The 18919-nt window shown below is 49.2% G+C and overlaps 5 protein-coding genes across 5 annotated transcripts; 1 reads left to right on the top strand and 4 right to left on the bottom strand.

Annotated features, from left to right (window-relative positions):
• Positions 1-483: 483 nt before the first annotated feature.
• Positions 484-2126, bottom strand: M437DRAFT_46386 (uncharacterized protein; the record flags this gene model as incomplete). The annotated part of the gene is made up of 3 exons (XM_041021257.1): positions 484-528; positions 582-986; positions 1584-2126. The coding sequence occupies 3 exons, from the start codon at positions 2124-2126 to the stop codon at positions 484-486; spliced, it is 993 nt and encodes a 330-aa protein (XP_040880815.1).
• Positions 2127-6407: 4281 nt separating this feature from the next.
• Positions 6408-8287, top strand: M437DRAFT_45999 (uncharacterized protein; the record flags this gene model as incomplete). Its single annotated transcript, XM_041021187.1, has 3 exons — positions 6408-7387; positions 7436-7497; positions 7548-8287. The coding sequence occupies 3 exons, from the start codon at positions 6408-6410 to the stop codon at positions 8285-8287; spliced, it is 1782 nt and encodes a 593-aa protein (XP_040880814.1).
• Positions 8288-9239: 952 nt separating this feature from the next.
• Positions 9240-12794, bottom strand: M437DRAFT_83507 (uncharacterized protein; the record flags this gene model as incomplete). The annotated part of the gene is made up of 12 exons (XM_041027947.1): positions 9240-10084; positions 10139-10455; positions 10515-10708; positions 10762-11027; positions 11094-11310; positions 11365-11988; positions 12039-12049; positions 12096-12239; positions 12292-12358; positions 12406-12513; positions 12572-12666; positions 12722-12794. The coding sequence occupies 12 exons, from the start codon at positions 12792-12794 to the stop codon at positions 9240-9242; spliced, it is 2961 nt and encodes a 986-aa protein (XP_040880813.1).
• Positions 12795-14531: 1737 nt separating this feature from the next.
• On the bottom strand, positions 14532-15241 carry M437DRAFT_45514 (glycoside hydrolase; the record flags this gene model as incomplete). The annotated part of the gene is made up of 2 exons (XM_041021094.1): positions 14532-14875; positions 14932-15241. 2 exons carry the CDS (start codon positions 15239-15241, stop codon positions 14532-14534), a joined length of 654 nt encoding a protein of 217 aa, XP_040880812.1.
• Positions 15242-16659: 1418 nt separating this feature from the next.
• Positions 16660-18903, bottom strand: M437DRAFT_45663 (uncharacterized protein; the record flags this gene model as incomplete). The annotated part of the gene is made up of 1 exon (XM_041021122.1): positions 16660-18903. One exon carries the CDS (start codon positions 18901-18903, stop codon positions 16660-16662), a length of 2244 nt encoding a protein of 747 aa, XP_040880811.1.
• Positions 18904-18919: the final 16 nt, after the last annotated feature.

The following is an 18919-nucleotide window of genomic DNA, read 5'->3' as shown; positions in this document are numbered from 1 at the left end:
TGATGTCCTCAGAGAGCAATCGCTTTGTCAATTATCTCGATGACCAGACTCGATCGTCCAAACACAACTGTGCATTTCAGTAGCTTCTAAGGACCCTGAGATCTCGGGTTGGAGATGGGTTGCTCCTGCCAAAATTTGGAAGCACACGGGAAAGCGATATTGACAACCATGGATCTGGCGCCTGCAATTCAGAGGATCTATAGAATACTAGAAGATCATGGAAACATCAGATCGCGTCAAGCGAAACAGGGTCGCATATTCTTGCACAAATTTCGAGGTTTCAAAAATGCAAAGGTAATCAAGGTCATAGTGAAGTTACATTACACTAAGCTAAAACTATGTTTCTAAATGGTAATACAAAGATGAGAAATGTATAAATGAGAGTCATAAGTTGGTTCGGGACGTTTCATACTCCCGGAAGGTTTTGGTTCTGGTCCCTGATGGTGACCAAGCATTATTTCATGCTAGGGTAAGAAAACACCCTTAGTTAGCGACGACCCAGAGACCGATAGGGCAAGGGTTCCAGTCCTGTCTAGAGTCAGTATTGTTGTCATGTGCATTAGTTGAGGGTTGTCACTCACCTGGAACCAGGAAGTCTCGTAGTTGCCAGTAGCCGTAAGCTCGTACGAGATTGACATGCCAGCGGCGCAGTCACCAGTGGTGATGGTGTAGGCGTTACCGGTGGAAACACCCTTCTCACCAAAGTCCTTGGCAACGTCAGGCTGATTGTTAAAGGTGGTCTTGTCATCAGCGGCATCCTTCAGTTGCTTGAAGTCAATGCCGCCGTTGCCTGATTCCGAAACGAAAGAAGTCTCAAGCTGGCTTTGAGTCGGGAACGTGAAGATGACCTCGCACTGCTTGCCCTGGTAGCTCTGAGGGACGTCGAAGGTGAAGATGGTGCTGTTGCCCTGACCGACATAAGCGTTGTATTGTGTGCCATAAGATTTCTCGGGTTGGTTGCTGTTGACGGGGACGATCAGGCGAGGCTTCAAGTAAGAATCCATGTTGGGGAGGTCACGAGGGCACTTTCCAGAGCTGGAGGGAGAAGCAGAAGGCTGCTGGGAAGAAGAAACGGTCTGGGTGACAGGAGCCTGAGAAACAGTGGTGGGCTGAGGGACCGAGGTGGTGATCTCTTGGGTAACAGACTGGGTAACCGACTCAGTGACAGGGGGCTGAGAAACAGTAGTAGGCTGCTCGATAGTGGTAGGCTGCTCGATAGTGGTAGGCTGCTCAATGGTTGTGGGCTGCTCAATGGTGGTGGGCTGCTCGACGGTAGTCTTTTGAGTAACCTGCTGGGTGACGGGAGGAAGAGTCTGGGTTTGAGTTTGGGTTTGGGTCTCCTCTTCAGTACGGACAGCGGTCGTTGTCATCTCTTCAGTCTTATAGAGAGTAGTGGTCTGGTAGACGGTAGTAGGGACAGTCTGCGTCTCATTGATGGTAGAGTACTGTGTGTTGGTCTGGTAAATAGTTGTAGGGATCTGCTTAGTCTCGGTCTGGTAGTCGGTGTGCTCCTGAGTCTGGGTCTGGGTCATGTACTGAGTAACGGGAACAGTGACATTGTTCTGCTCAGTGATGGTCTTCACGATTGTGGAAGGCTGGCACTGCTGGGTGGAAACCGAGACGGAAACTGCAGTGGTAGCAGGAGCAGCCGAGGAAGAGGCAGGAGTGGACGAAGGGGCAGCGCAGTGTCCCTCGGCGGAGCTCAAACCAACCTTGACACACTTGGGCATGTTGTCAAGAGGCTGAGTGTAGATGTTGTAGTTGCCGTTGTCGTCAACAGGGCAAGCGTAGAAAGTGGCATCGCCATTGTGCTCGATCTGCCCAGAGGGAGCGATAGAGAAACCTCCGGTGGGGGAAGCACCCTGATCGCACTGGAACTGGGTGGTATCGGTGAGAACACATCCTCTGCCACTCTTGTCGGTAATCTTGCCATTGTCGATGCAGTAGGTAGCACCAGACTGGTTAGGACCGAAGCGGTTCTGGCCATCGCTAAGCTGACCAAGAGAACCACCCTGGACACCATCGCCAGAGACGTTGATTCCAAAGCAGCATGATGACTGTCTGGTGTTAAGAACACGGGCAGATGCCACAGAGGCAAGGGCCAAAGATGGGAGTGTGTACTTCATTTCGGACTTTCGACAACGAAAAAGTACTGTGAGCGAAGGTAAAAAGAAAGCGAAGGGAAGATAGAATTAGAAAATGTCCTTGTTGTCGTGGGAATCGACAAGTGGTTGTGAGTGATAGAACAACCATGGGAGGTCAAGCATCACCTCTTTATACACACCTCGCGAGAGGTGCAACTATGATCAACGTGGTGTATCGACGATGATCACCAGCCATTTTTCTCACAGATGTCATAGCCTGCCCTAGCATCAAGATGGAGACGGAACTTCAGAGTCGAGTTGAGCGTCATCAATACGACCTGCAGCTCAACATTGGCTCGAGTGTAGGAAGTGGAGGTGGCTGACAAAATGCATCCTGTTAGGTAAAGCCGCAGTCACAGATCATGTTGACCACTCGGGTTGCAGACTTCTGACTCAAAAGTGTACCCCAACACTAGAAAGTCAAGAGGGGAGGATGCGGGTACATGGGCACATATGAACATCACTTCCATATGCTGATTTCTCGGCTGAGCTTACTTAAAAGAGCAGCATATCTGACGTTTCGAGAACTTGCCATATTGACTTGAGAGAAATTTTACCAGCATGTTACAGCAGTCTCTGAGTTCGAAAGGTTGGGTTGCTGTTGAGTCCACGATACGAGATGAAAATCGCGAGCATCAACAAAGGCGAAAATCATTGCATCTCACGTTTCGCGGTTGTCGGCGGCAGGGCCGAAGAGGAACAGGCAGGATGAATTGAAGATCTCAGGAATATTTCCAAGGAGATGGCATTTCGATACGTGTGAGTACGAGTGTGAATGTGGGTAACATGACGAAAAGAAAATGAAGAATGAACGAATGATGTCGAGAAGAAGCTCAAGAAGCTCAAGAAACCCTGCCGTCGTCCCGTCGACTTGACTGGGGTATTCTGCGGGGTCCTTCAGGAACAAGAAGCAAAATGATCGAAAAATAGCAACCGGATGGCGGCTGGCAAGAGGATCGAAGAAAAAAGAAGTGTTTGTGGTTGGAATTGTGTTTGTGCCTGCATGAGCTTTGCAGAGCGAAGGATGAATTCGCCAAGCTTGGCCAAGGATCAACGTCGCTCCTTCTTTCTTCAGCCTTCCCCTGACAGCATGCACGACCTCCCGCTGTCGACCATCACCATCAACGCCTGAGGAGTTATGTCATACAGTTGACGCGGCCCGCGGGATTCTTGCTCTCTCGCTCAAGTGCAGGTTCAACCTGCCAGGTCAAGGTGTCCGAAATTCCGAGGCTCGCGAGGTTGCATCGAGCGAAAAACATGCCAACGCCGTGGAACGCACTCGGAGTCTTTTTCCTCGAGATCAACGAATCAAAAATCACGAAAGTCGAGATTGAATGTCCCGTCGGACCGCTGGCCCTGTGAGCCACAGATGGAGGATCAAGTACCCAGTGTTCTGCCTTCGACCATCTCGCTTGTCCTCTTCATCCTTCGCCGAATCGCCAGCATGCGGAACTTCATCGCCCTTTCTCAGCCGTCTTGTCTCGATTGACTGACAACATCCTCACTTGGCAACTGTCATCAGAGAGGGTGCGTAGAAGCTCATCGATGCTTCACAACGTGTCTGACTCTGACTCCGCCATCTCTAACGCTTGCACGTTCTTAGGCGTTCAACATGTCAAAGACAATGTGAGGCCGTTTCGGGCGAAGCATTAACAGCTTTGGTAGATCAACTGAGCCCGGTTGAATAGAAGAAAACAGCCATCGCCAAATGAGCAAGAGCTGCACTGCAAATGTGCCTGCCATCATGAATTGACGGAACCATCTCTTACATGGAGTACTCACCAATGGCTGGGAGCCTCTCAACTTGTTTCGTGCAAGTCGGTGTTATAGCCTTCCCGTGTGCTCAAGACAAGCACAATCTCGCAACCAAGAATCTCTTCCCCGTCCGAGGCATAAGGATTATTATAGGCTATCGGAATGCACAGTGGCGATTCGAATATGAGTTTGACTATAGAGAAAGCCTTTGATGATTTTGTCTCTGTAGAGACAGCATCTTTTAAGAAGGTATTGTGCATTTTTATAGCTACGCTGTGAGTGCCTCAAGCACACGGGGAGGTGAGATCGCGCATTTGAAAGAACCTGAGACCAAATATTTGCAATGCGTGACCATCTACGGCTGCAAGGGTAGGACGCACATCGTTCAGGAGTGGTACAGTACCCTACCATTGACAAAGCTGAATATGTTGAACAACATGACTACTTGAAGATCTAGCGATGGCCCCGCCGGAGATCGACATGAGCTTCGCTCCAAGATATACCGAGAAGAGTCACTGGAGTGTCTCACTAGACATCTGACAACCGTTGCTACAATCAGGAAGCCGAGCCTACAACTGATAGCTTTCACGACCTTGAACGAGACAACACGTACAGAGTAGTGGCACCATGATCGCCATGATGGCAACACTGTCGCGAAGCAGTATTGCTCTTAGTGCCACAGGCAGAATCTCTACTTCTTACTGCCTGAGATAACAGGCACGGGCTGGAAGCCAATTCAGGGAGAAGCTCTATGACGATAGTCGTGCAGGTTCTGATGTATTGTGGTCTCCAGATGTCGATCGAGCGAAGCTGAGTGAAGGCGATGTTGTCTGATTATTCTCGCGCTCACAGCATAACATGATAGAGAGATCGTGGTCTCTGCCTTCGAAATTGCAGTTATCTGACTGGGAGCGAGTAATGCAAGACTGGATGGTTGGGTGAATGAAATGTGCATATAGAACAGGGTCACCATCGTCACAAGAATTTTTGGCTGTCCCGAATGCCTCTTGTGCTACCATCGGCATCGGACTTACAACAAGAACCAGTATTGTTCTTCATTGTATCTGAGATGAAGCCGACCATGTTTGTTGGCGTTTGCCGAGCCCAAAGTCGTGTTGTGGCAGCTTATATGATAAGTACAATTTTCACGATCAGACATTCAGAAGAGCTTCAGCTGGTACTGGCAAGCGCTACCAAGCACTTAACTGACTTGTTGGTGCTGTTCTTGAGATCGTGTTTCAAAGGTCATATCAATAACAACAATAATGATTTCCCATCGACATCGACATCTATGTCTTGATTCAATGCTACAACTCTCCCGCATCCTAGATGGACGAGGCAAGCTTGGATGGAGAAGACCACCACTCCAAGAGAGCATGAGGATTAAGAGCATGAGTTCAAATTGTGCCCCATAGTTCGCTGCCAAATTTTGCAATCTTCTTTGTGCAGCTGAGAAAAAGCCGCCATGATCCTCTTGGATCAAAGAGGCGGAGCATTCGTGAACATGTATAGCAATCACTAGCTTGTTCAGAGGTGGAAATGAGGTCGCTTCGGCTTTTAGGGATCCCGCCGCGATCACGAAGGTCTGTGTTGGAGCTAACGAGTCAAGAATGGTAGTCGAAAAACTCCAAAAGCCTGCAGAGATCGCAAGAGATCATAGACTCGAGGTTGCAACGTTAGGATCATAGGTAGCCCATCGTGCTCACGCTTGAAGTTGAGCGGTCGAGTCTGGTACCGCGATGGACGCGCTGAGCAAGCCACGGATGCTGACGACCGTAATGTGACCAAGACATATGGCCACTTATCATCAGCCTCGCCTGGACATACCCCACAAGCCACAGACTCTCTTCTTATTGCAGATGCACCTTGGCGTCTATGCTACATCGATCATCCGTCTTGACTCCCAGCAACACGGCCATACTAAGGTCTGAGCAGGGCATCTCGCCATCTAAGTCTCTCAAAGGATCTGCGCTAGTGCTCCGGAGCGTCCGTCTCTACTTCGTATATTGTTCAGCTCAGCTCTCGATTTCCAATACTGAGGTCTTCGAAAGTCTCGAAAACCTCATTCGCCGCAATGCACTGAGTCGGTCTACAGAGAGTTACGAACTTCACTATCGCGCCTGCTGCGGATTGATGTAAGTGCCGCAGCCTCAGAAGCCTTCTTGACGCCACCACCCATACACGAGCCTGTTTTCGGTCAGTCGCAGCCATGTTGGGCTTGTTTGCTTCATCACCTCTTTCCCTCTATGGCTTCGTTTCTGTAATAGCAGCCTGTGAAGCTTCGGATCGCGGACTACAGAGGAGATGACCGACGAAAAATCAATGCCTTGGTATAGCAAGGTAAGTCAAAGGCTGAGATATATGAAGAAGCTCAAGCTCTCTGTATCCAGAACATCAAAACACAGTCGATCATCACAGATCAATTAGATCACTTCTTTCTTCTTTCTCATTGTTTCCATTTTCTCAGTCGTTCCTTCCCTCTAACCATAGTCACTCTCTTCTTCCATCATGCGTTCCTCTCTGGCCGTTCCGGCCTTCGCAGCCTTGGCCGCTGCCCTTCCTGCTCCTCAGCTCATCGACCTTGATATGGTCATCGCTCAGCCCAACATTTCCTACACTACTACTGCCTCGAGCGTAACCTACGATGTCACCTCCCTCGCCGCTCAGGCTACTGATGACATTACTTCGGTTTCAGTGGATGTCAGCGCTATCGCTACCCAAACTCCTCTTGCAGTCATTGGAAAGAGAAGCGCTTGTGCTCCTCAGCCTACTGGAGTCTCTGGAGACTATGCTCCTCCTGCCAATGCAAATGACGATACTGTAGCGGCATTCACAGCCAACGCTGCCTTTGCTGCTGCTGCTTCTTCTGCTCCCATTCCCTCTGGATATTCAAACACCTTCACCAACCTGAACGCCAGTAACAATGCTTATGGTTATCTTGGCTACACCACGCTCTCTTCATACGACACCCAGAAGTGTGCTTCCAAGTGCAATGCCATCAATGGCTGCATGTCTTTCAACTTGTATTTTGAAAGAGACCCAAGTGTCGATCCTGCTGCTGCATGCCCTAACCCTACCAGTCAAACCATGATCAAGTGTGTCTTCTGGGGAGGTCCCGTTTCTTCGTCCAACGCCAACAACTATGGTCAATGGCGCAGCCAGTTCCAGGTTGCCATCGCTGGTTCCAACGGTTACATGAACAACACCCTCGAAGTCCCTGCTGGTTTCGGCAATGTTCAGTACCTCAACAATGCTGCCATCAACGCTCCGTTAGATTCCCAGGGTTTCGATACCTACATGGGCAGCCGTATTTTTAATCAAGGTCCTTTCAACGCTTCTCTCTGTGCTGCCCACTGTCAAGCTCAGAACGCTTACAACATTGCCCATCCTCCTAACAACGGCGCTCCTGTCAAGCTCTGCAACTTCTTCAACACTTATCTGCTTTACCTCAACAAGACTTCCAACAGCCAAGGCCAATACTGTGCTCTGTGAGTATTCCTTATCATATTGCGGGACGTAGAACTAATCTATCTTAGTTATACCGAGGCTTGGGATTCCAGCTACGCTACTAACAAGGGCCAGTACCGTGGAAACGACCGTGAGTCTAGCAGATCTTGTATCGACGTAGCAACAACTAATACCTGTCAGACTACATGATTGAGTACTCTTACACCTTCACCAACACTTTAAACCCTGGCTTCAGCCCCAAGAAGGGTGACACCAACGGCGCCGTTCATCAGGCCTCTATTGACATCAAGTATGCCACTCTTCAGCCTTTCTGCTCCGCAGCTCTTGGATACAGCGCTCTTGTTGCTACTGTCACTCCCTCAACCGTCCTTACTCCCATGGCCACCAGCACTGTTTTGAGCACCACCACGACCACTGCTAGCATCTTCGCCAAACGCACTGCTGTGACTGACGCCTCCGCATCTTTGTACACTCCCCCTGTTCTGACGAAGTACCCCGCTTCAGTCCTTTCCAGCGCCTGCTCCATGGTGGTTACCCAGGCTACTAGCACCTCTACTTCTACAGCTCCTATCGTCACCGTTCAGGCCGCTACTCAGACAACTCTCGAGACATCAATTATCACCGTCACTGCCTCTCCCATCCCCAGTACTTGTGGCAACAGTGGAATTCAGTATGCTTATTACGGTGGTGATGATTACCAAGAGGGTAGATATGTCAACTCCGTCGAGCCTTCGAAGTACGCGTCGATCGAACCAACATGGGAGACAACCACGAGCATGGTTGGCGGCATCAACGTTGCTGCAGGCACAAGCATGCAGATCTACGACTCAAACATGTTTGTACCCTCTGAAAACTTCATCTTGAACCACCGTGGCTACGTAAGTTATTTTCTCACAAAAGCTGAAGTTTCAGAACGCTGACAGAAGATATAGGTCTTTGCTCAGGTCTCTGGCACCTACACGTTCACCATCTCCAATCCCGATGACATTGTCTTCTTGTGGCTTGGCGAGAAAGCTCAGAGCGGCTGGAATAGAGGCAACGCAGATGCTGTCGCCTCCATTGAGGTAGAAACTGGCTTCCAACGCGCCGATTCCGCAGAGTACACACTCGAGGCTGGACAATACCTTCCCTTCCGCATCTTCTTTGGTCAGATGTACGGTCCTGCCCTCTTCTCCTTCTCCATCACCGCTCCTGATGGCAAGGTTATCTTGGGCAGCAACACTGCACAGTCTGACGCCATTGTGCAGTACTCTTGCGACGACAACAGTGCTCCTCGTTGGGCTGATTTCGGCCAGGAGTCTGGCTACAGCCAACACTCTGTCTAGATCGAAAGCTGTCTTCAAGAAAAGAGAATATCTCAATAAGCTTCTATCAACCATAATTAGTAATTTCTAGTTTCATATCTACACCAAATAGTGTCTAAAATACACCTCTTTTTTTTCCCCTTCCCTCTCTGAAGTGGCTAACCTGTTCTTATTCCAATGATTGCTAGACTTCTTTGTTTTTTCTTCTTTTCGCAGTGATTGTACCCACTGGAAGCTATATATTCGGCAATAGTGAATATGTGTGATGTGAAAGGGTGGCTGATGCCGAGAGCCGATCATTTCGCGAGATAGAAGTTTCAGATAGATGGAATGAGGCATCTGATGGTAAGCACTTATGGGGCGTAGAGCTGTGCGAAGAAACTGATCGTGGGCAAGAAGAGGCGTTGGATGATACGGGCGAGGCTATGAGGTTGCGATCACTAGAAACAAGGCTATCTGGTGATGATCATCGTGTGGATTAGCTTACTAGCGCCCCTATTCCAACAGCATGACCGAATTGTCATTTGCAGAACCCAAGACAAGACTAAAGACATGGAGTCTACAGCAACTACGCGCTGTCGCTTGTAAACAAGTCCGCCAACTCGTTCTCATCCCTCAGAGACTCTAGACTCAATTTAGGTGTCGTCACCAAGTCGAGCCCTGAATCCGTGCGATTGGTCACTTCACTCGGGCTCCAGCGATTATTCTCTATAATCTCTTCCATACCAACCTTAATGACAGATATTCGCACAGCGCTGAATTTCTTGGACGCCATAGGTATCAGGCCTTTGACCTGGGCATGTACTTGTCTTCGTTTAGACCAGCCGCCCTGCAGTGTTGTGGCCACGTACTCGTGACAGGCCAGCTTGATGTCTTTGCTTGTGACGAACTTGCCTCCGTGTTTGAATGCTCGGTCAAGGATGAGGATCAAGTCACAGGCGCATTTGACAATCATACGGCCAGCTGTGGGAACTTCGAGCAGTGATAGTGCAGCCACCAAAGGAAGAGCTCCTCCCAGAGAGAAAATGCAGAAGACAGCGACAGTGGTGCCTAGAGTGACGCTTTGACCGATCTGTTGCGCGAGAAAGCCATACAGATTCCAACCTATGATCTTATTCATGATGTTGTTGACGCTTGCTGGGTCGATTTTTGGAAAACCAAAGCATTTTAGGATGTTGTCGCATAGAATTCTGGATATCGTTGGTGTTGAGATACTAGAGCCGACGACTGTTACTGCGGCTACTGACGACGTGCGAATCCCATGCCGAAGGAGACGGATGCTTTCGTCTATTGCCCGTTTTACTTTGGCTTCCGTGTCAACGACTTGTGCTGCGATGCATCTGAGCCGTGCTTCGTCGTTGGTGATCAGCTCGAGAGTTTGATCCACCAGGCGTCGGATGGATTCATCATCGTCTGTAGTATGTCATTAGTAGACTCCCAGAATTGATCTTAGCCTTTCCAACATACCTTTAGACACGTGCAAGAACTCGATCGAATCGAGATTGAGGTTCGGTATCTTTCGAAGCTCCTCTTTAACCTCTTCTCGTCTTGCTTCGAGATTCTGTTCCGCTCTTTCTCGGCTTTGATTGTCCAGAGCATCCCAGTCAGATACGCCGCTCTTCTTCAGATCCCTTCGAGCTACAGTCTCCTGTTGGTTCAGAAAGTTGTCCTTTTTCGTTCCGACAATGATGATGGGAATGTGTGCCGCATACTTGGCTAGGATCTTGAAGATCTCGTTCTCGGAGGTTTGGACCACTCGGTCTGTGTCTGTTTGCATGCATATCCTGATAAAGTCAGCCATATTCCAAGATCAGACGATACGATCTGCGCGCGCCACGCATACCAAATGGCGTGAAGGCTCTCCTTCGGATTAGAAATTCCTGAACGCTTTTTGATAAAGTCCTGGAACTGGCCCAATTCTCTGGTGTCTCCCGCTTGGAAGCCTCGAGAATCGTGGATGATGATCCCAGGATGATGTTCAGATTCAAAAGCTTCATTGATATTGTGGTCTCCCTGTTTCATATGCGATTCGATAGTCTGGCCGTAAAATCAGATACGGCACAAGAGTTCAAGAGAGTCTTTATACATACCATCGGCACACCAAAGACTTTGTTGATCAGAGTGGATTTCCCGACTCCTGTGCGGCCACACACGAGTATACGACATGCTTTGACACTGGTTTGCGGTGAAGTTTCCGTTTGCAATGTTAGCCATGGATCTCTCATGTTAGGATGCTGCTCATTGCGGAATCGATTAATGTCTTTCGCGAATGGCTTCATCGCTAATTCAATTCCGAAACGGGCGTAAACATCCATGATCAGGTAGACTGAAGGATGGATGATACAGCCAAAAGGTCCTAACAACGAGTATTGTCAGTCATCTGGCCATCACCTCGGGACACGAAAACATGTGTCATTCTTACTCTCAGAGTAGCCTTGTAGTTTACCGTCTTTGAATGGATTGCGGTTTTGTTGGTAAAGAATGTGGGGAAAACCTGAATGCAATCGGATAAGATGTCGAACTGGTGCGAAACTACTTGCTTCATCGGCCGTCTCGTAGTCTCGCGGTGCTGTCGAGTATGATGAGGTGTCTGTTGACTTCTTTCTCCCAAATAATCCTTTCAAGAAACCACTTTTTCCCTGCCGAGTGCTATCATCAGTGGATCGCCTCGAAGCATACATATCATTGTTTACTGCAGTGGTTGCATTACTCGATGTGGTCGCGATTGAACTCGATCTTGACTTGTAAGTATTCTCGAAGCCAGACCACTTCTTTGTCAACTTCGTCGGTACAGTTTGCATGTTTCCATGGTTATGAGATGACCTCAAGTCGTGCATCTGAACTTTGATGCCGTTGGCATACTGGTACGTCCACAGGTCTCCCGCGCCAGCGTCTTGATCAGTAGGCGGGTCTTGCCTCCGGGATGGAAAGACCAAGGACAAAGGATCCTCGATCAGCATTCTTTGAGAGTTGTGCTGCAAAATGAGACCGTGGTGCTGGCTCTCAATCAGTAGCCACTGGAGAGGATACAACGAGAGCCCATCATCTCGAGCTCCGCCTCCAATATCAGAGTGCGCACCCACAAACCAAGCTTCAATCAGGGATCGACCTTGGAGTGAATCACTGTCGGCGATTGGGCCATACAACTCGGGTGTGTAGTGAAAGCGTGTATCGTTCAGAGCGAGAGCATGACAAACATGCTTCACAGAGTTGTGGAAGGCCAATGTATGTGCTTTCGTATCAGGATCGTTACTGACGCGCTTGACAGTGTCAAGGAGGCCCATGAAACCGATCTTGGGGCAACTTCTCGATTTATCCTTGCTGTTACTGTCAGCTTTAGACGTCTAGGATCTTAAAAACGACTAACATCGCGAAGAGCTGTCTTTTCGGTTAGCCTCTGCGATCTGAGTTTCGAATGTCAAACATGCCTTTCCCTCGTTTCCTCCCAGACAGCCTTTCTGTATCAGCTTATGCAAGTCCCATGCCTTCTTGTATGTTTCCTGAAAGTTGTCGTCATATGGCAAAGCTCCTATGGTTTCCAGCAGACCAGCGACTACGGTCACGACATCTGAGTTTGTCAGACTTTATTTCTCGTTGCCGACTAGAGCAACAGAACTCACATGCACCACGGCTGAAACCGTAGAACCAGAGATCGTCTTCCGGATTTACGATATTGCGACAGCAGTACTGATATGTTTGTTAGTATTACCACTGTTCGTACTAGGTTGACACACCTTGTAGACTTCGGCAATTTGCTCTGCATAGCCGTCGCCAGTCACACCAGAGTTCCATTTTCTGAAAGATTTCTCATTGGTTCCAATGCCTGGGAAATATTGGATGATCTGGCCTTGATCAGCAAACAGACGTTGTCAAGACAGCAGTTTGCGCATAGAAGCTCACCTGCTCAATGGTCTCGCCATGCTCATCTTTGACAGCACCGCGGCCGATCGAGGCAAAAATTCGAAAAATATTGGTGTTGTTTCCATTCGCTTGTCCTTGGCCGTTGTTAGTGATTGAAAGCGTTGGCAAGGACAGACAGTCTTTACCCACCTTCTTGTCCATCTGCGTCGTACCATGTGCCATCGACACATGCGATGATGCGTTTCCGTACTCGGTGAGACATGATAAAGACGACACTTGGAAAATTGCGTTCGACAACAGATATCCGTGCAAAGTCAAACTGAGCATAGATTGGTCGGTAACTTTCGCGCTGCTAGTTTGAGCTATGTTGGTAACGACAGAATTGCTGATCTGGGAGCAAGCAATAGCAAGGACGCAGCACAACGCTCATTCCAGGCGAGGGCCGCTCTTATTGTGTCCAGCCAGCAAAGCAACTACCAGGCTGTATCCTGCATAGCCTGCATATAGTACGGCCATTCTGAGCAATTGGCTTGCAGATCCAATCCTTCGCATATGATGTGTACCGGGCTTCATAGCGGTGCGATTGGTCGTGGAAAGGAGAGATATCAAAGTCCTTCGCATGAAGTATGACAATCGTGTCTATATGTCATAGATCTGTTAGATGAATGAACATAGCTCAGATATTCTGGATCGTGGAGCTGAGTGTGTGCATGTACGACGGTGTCATCTTTCCTGGAGGATTGAGAACCCACGGACTAGTATCCATGCGCCAAGATATATTGATTGCTTGATGTTGAGGATAACGTGAGGTGATTGGTTGAGATGTGAATCAATATCGCGAAATCCTTGAGAGTGGCACGGATGCAGGGTGTTGAAACCATGCAATACAAGCACCCATACACCTCGAAATCATTCCCGTAGGAGGAAGTAGCGAATTCATACTTACTGCGAATGATTAAGTTTTCACAGTCGCTCACATGGAACATGAAGAGCAGGAGGATGAAGCGCAGGACTACGGTCCACTACGCTCACATAGATTGTGTGGTGGAGCATATCTTGACAAGTGGCGGAGCTCATCAGTCGTTGTCATATGCACGAAAAACTACCTTATATCCACTCCACAGGACAGCAACGTCTCGTGCGTCCACATATAGTGCTGCCATAGAAATAATGGAATGCCTGCGCCATGTAAGGCCGAAAAAAACAATTGTTGCAAGTTCTGAGAAGCTGGTTGATCAAAGACGATGTAAAGGTCAGGGTGGTCCTGCTAGAAAGGGCTTCAGCGGAGTTCTCTTGGCAGCTGAGTCATCTGCCAAGCCGTTGAATCATGCCCAATTAATTTGGCTCTCTCTTAAGAGCCAGTCCTGTCTGTACTCCCTAATGTACAGCAAAGAGGGAATCTCCCAACAATCCATCTCATCGTTGGCCTGTACAGTGACATAAACTATCACTGTACGTCATGAGTCGTATAAAGAGGACTGTTCGACTGAGCGAAAAGTGCATAATGGTAGTCAAAGCAAGTAAGAACAAATGGAGTAAACATATTCAATTGATAAGCATAGCTACTCAATAAAAAAGCATACTCAAGACAGAGAAGACTGTGTAGATGACAGTTGACAAACGATGTTCCTGACATCTAACAAGATTTTTTGGGTGAAAAAGGAAACAACAAAAAGTTCAACACTTATGCGGCGGGTTGGCACTGAGAGTACCACTGGTTCTGGAAGACACACTTGGTGCCAGAAACACAGGCTCCGAAAGTAGCTCCTTGGCCTCCACATTGACCCCAGACGGCAACAGAACCACTGCTAGATCCGCCGGCGGGAGCAGCGGTGCTGCTGGGAACAGAAGTTGTCACGGGAGCCTTTGAGGGGGTTGCAGAGCTAGGGACGGAGCCAGAGGCAGAGCCAGAGGCAGAGCCAGAGGCAGAACCAGAGGCAGAGCCAGAACCGCTGTTAGTGCTAGTTCCTTCTGTAGAAACATTGTCAGCAAAGCCTTTTCAACCGCAAAAGTGAAGATGCTTACACGAACCAGAGACAGTGACGGAAGCACTGCCGGAGCTGCCAAAGGCCTCGGTGGCAAAGACCTGGTAGTTGTAGTCACCAGCCTTGAAGCCGTGCTGGGACCAGGCGTTGAAGTGGTTGGCCATGTTGACGCTACCAGAGGTGCGCTTGTTCTGGCGGACGGAGAAGAACTGGCCGAAGGTCTTGGTGCCGGAGATGGAGGGCTGGTTGACCTGGGTGTGGGTGCAGATCTTGTAGGAAGAGCCGTCACTGGTCAAGGTGCCGACCTGGGTGCCGGTAGAGCAAGGGTCGTAGCTGTAGTCCTCAACGACGTAGTACTCTGATTGTGTTTGTCAGCGGTTGTTATTGCTAAGGTTGATAGGTTGCTCGGCTTACCAGTGAGGGGGTTGTTCAACCAACCGTAGACAGCGTAGTAGGAGCTGCCGCTGGTCTGGTAGCTACCCTTGAAGTTGATGGTTCTGGCGGAACCCTTGGTCCAGCCAAGGCCAACGACGAAGTCACCAGGGTTGTTCCAGCTGGCGGAGTAGGTGCCAGCACCCTCGTTGTACTTGAAGTTGGCCATGTTGCCGTTGTAGTTCTGGACGTAGTTGATGGGAGTAGCACGCTTCTCCAGAGACTCAGTCTCGGCGACAGGGGCAGCAATGGCAACGCCAGCCAGGGCGGCAATAGCAGTGGTGAACTTCATGTTGATGGAAAGAAGAGAAGGTGATTGTTGTTTGAAGGAATGAGTGTGTTTGTTTGGATGATAGAATCGATTTCTGTCGAGAGCAGACTCGATATTTATACACGAAGAGGTATAGATCTGCTGTTTAGCCTATTACCAATTCTCGGCATGCGGTGCAAGCAACATGGTCGTGTTTGGTATTGATGAGCTCGAGCATTCTGCCAGAGGAGAATCTTACTGGCAACTACAGAGCATGGGCGATGATCGCCAGGACCGCCATGAAACACGCCATGTGGTTCGGTGTTCTAGCCTGGTGTTCGACCAAACCACACGTATTGGTTAGCGAAAATGTCGATGACTGCATCGCTTGTTATTGCGTTCTGCTCCAGTCCAGCATGAATCAACGTGCAGAAACTTGTTTGCGATTAATCTATCTCAACCAGCCATAAGCAATATGATGAGCGGCTTTGTAATTCCAGGCGAGGCAAGAGGGGCCAAGACTGTTGCGTGCAGTCACAATAGGAGAGGATGACAGAACAAGCTTCGGACCGAAGACGGCCGTTGCTTGAGAACTTGAAACTTCGCTAAACTCTATACTAGTACCAACACGCAACTTCAACAAGCAGTCCCCACGTCGATCACGTTCAATCTGCCTAGAGTTAATTGCACTTTTGCCTAAAAACTTTGGTACGAACCTGTTTCCGCTCAAAATAGTAGAGGATCGTTCAGCATCCGATTGGTAGACCTTTTGTAGAGATGCATTGACCTTGGCTCAATATACAGCTGTTGCACAGGCAAAGTTTCACTTCCAAGCCTCCACCATTTTTTGTCAGAAGCTTGGCTATACTAGCAAGCATTCTTCCCCGCTCAGGCTAAGCACGATATATTGCCACAAGGGCGAGCATGGGCGAGCATAACCATCTTTCAAGCTGTACAAGCAAAAAGTCACGTCAAACGTACGCAGACCGAGTTTCACTGGGGAAGCGAGATTTGCTGTGTAGCCAGGGAACTTGTGGATACCTCTCCCCACATAGCTTCTTTCTAATGCATTTTTCACTTGAAACCGAAAAGTGCGCAAAAATCCATGCATCTTGACAATACAATCAGATTGCACGGGATGGGCCGGATGGCCGAGATTCCTAAGATCGCAACAAGCAATTTGAGCACGTACTATAGCTGACGCACAGAACCCACTGCTGAAGTGCCGAGATTCTCAGGGATCCCTGAAGTTGTTATTTTGCAGCGCAAGTGCGCATCAAAGACCACGGTGCAATGACTGAAAGAAGAAATTCGGATGATGTTGATTCCGATGGTAGTCGGTGTCGAGGAAGCTAGGTGGTTCTGCGGCTGAGATGTCGCACCTTCTAAAGATCAGATCTCCCTGGTCAACATTGCACACGGGTCTAGATTCAGATTTGAGATCTTTCAGATCGTTCCCACTATTCGTCCTCATCATCACTATCGCCCATGACAATCTCCGGGACCACGAACTCATCATCGTCGCTGTCTTCGGCAGTTGCTTGAGGCTCGATGGACTTTTGTCTCTTGTCTGCCACTACCGTCTCAGGCTCATCCTCACGTTGCCTCTTACTTCTATTCGCTTCGTGTGCTGCTTCAATAGCTGCTCCAATGGCTTCGTTGCTACTTCCCTTGGTCGATTTGCCAGAAAGCTCGTCCGCGGCTTTTTGACCCATTGTTCCTTGGACATACTCGTTCAATGCCCAGTTGACGAGTTCTTGCTCCTTGGATGCGAGATCTTTGTTGCTTGAGGTATCTATTGATGACCCAGCGGCATGTGACACGCTTTCTGCAATCTCGGTGATGTCTTCTGCTGGGACTTGATCTTCTTCATCTTCAGAGATCGAGTCTTCATCTTCGTCGATGGCCTCGGCTTCGGTCTCGGCATCAGTGGCTTTGCGGCCGGTCTGCAGGATGGGCATTCTGGGTCGGAGAAGAGCTTCCACCGAGGGATCGGTAGGGTATTCGCGGGCAAGGAGGGGGAGCAGGCTGTTGCCTTTGCGTGCGGCTTTGGCTGTAGATGTATGATTGAGAGTGCTTGCCATGACAGCATCTTTATGACGAGCCAGAACTGCTGTGCGGTCCATAGTTGCGCGCAGAGCAATAGAGCAATGTTCTGCAGGAAGTTGGCCAAGCAGAGTAGGAAGCAGATCCCATGCTGCGGACTTCAGCCCTGCAAGCTCTGTCTTCGCCGATGGCTTGGCGCTACCTTGCTTGAGGAAGGTGTCGGCATTCATGGTTGATTGTTGCTTGTTGCCATTGCTGTTCTGAGCGTCTTTTTCCTCTTTGGTAGGCAACACATCTTCGCAGCATGCATTGATGTACTTTTTCAAGGCACTAATGGCGTCTTTATTGAGTGACTGACCTGAAACATCCAAGATCTTCTTGCCAACAACATAAGTTGCAGTTCTGACTTCAACGTTAGCCGAAGAAGCATGGAAAATCCACATAATCTGGTCGAGGAAGGGTTGCGAGGCCGGCGCAAGAACTTTGCCGTAGCGGTCAAAAAAGATGGAGAGGACTTCCAAGCATGCAACATGAATCTGAGGAAGGACCTCAGTCAATGCATCGCGCTCCTCTCTGGTGACATCACGCTTGAAGCGGATGGTGCTTCTAGTCGAACTAGTGGAGATGGTGTTGGACATCAGTCTAGTAAGCAGATCTGTCACAGCGCCTACAGATGCTACAACAGAGGCAGAAGTAGCTGATGCAAAGTAAGCAGTAAGTAATCGAAGATGGTTCATCAATCCTTGGTAGCCCGGCGTGATGAATTGGCCTACAGGACCTTCTGCAGGGGTTCTGGCCTGCTGAGCCTTGGAGTAGAGCTCAGACAAGATGTTCTTGTTGACAAAATTCGTGCCAGTGACAGATTGCCAATCCTCGTCGACGCTCATGAAAGTTCTATCGGCCATGGCATGAGCACTATGTAGGGTAGCGACAAGAGTAGCTTCCCACTTCTCGCTGGCGCCATTCTTGGGCTCGCATTGATGAAGCAAGACAGAGATACGAGAGGCAAGATCGAGAACGCAGTCACCCGAAGTCTTGTCTTCGAAGACAACAGTCAAGAGCTTTGCGACGGCATCCTGGTGTTGGCGGAAGATAGTAGGGTGGCGAGGCAGAAGTTGAGCGAAGCATTCCAGAGTGGCCTTTATCTCCTGAGGGGTAGGTTGACGTGAAGCGAGGTTGTTGAGACAGGTGGATACAAAGGTTGGCAGAGAGGGAGTGGTGATTTCTCTGATTAGAGTGGGGAATTCCCAAGTAAGCATGAAGATGCGGGTCAGGGTTACAATGGTAAGACATCTCAAAAGAGGAGGGTCGGGTTTCTTGAGCAGAATCAAGAGACCGCGCACCCAAGCAATGGACTTTTTGAGAATCTCCCAACCACCTGCCTCAATGGTAGCTTTGATTAGAACAACAGCAGCCCAACGTCCTTCAACATGGCGGTCACCGAGCAATGAAGTGATCTGAGTGTTGAACCTGTGGAGAGCGAGAGCGGCGTCAGAGTCCTTTTGGTTGGCCAGATCGGGTTGGGTGAAGATGTCGCGGCAAGAAAGCAGAGACTGAGCAGTCAGAGCAGCAACCTGAGGAAGCTCAGCTTTGGATGCATTCGAGATGCGGAAAGATGCAGCTCTTAGCAGAGAAACGGAAGTGGCTTGAGGAGCCATGTCTAGCTATCCAAAA

This window comes from Aureobasidium melanogenum (genome assembly GCF_000721775.1).
Source record: "Aureobasidium melanogenum CBS 110374 unplaced genomic scaffold scaffold_7, whole genome shotgun sequence".
Lineage (NCBI taxonomy): Eukaryota > Fungi > Ascomycota > Dothideomycetes > Dothideales > Saccotheciaceae > Aureobasidium > Aureobasidium melanogenum.
This window is presented reverse-complemented; position numbering and strand designations above follow the sequence as displayed.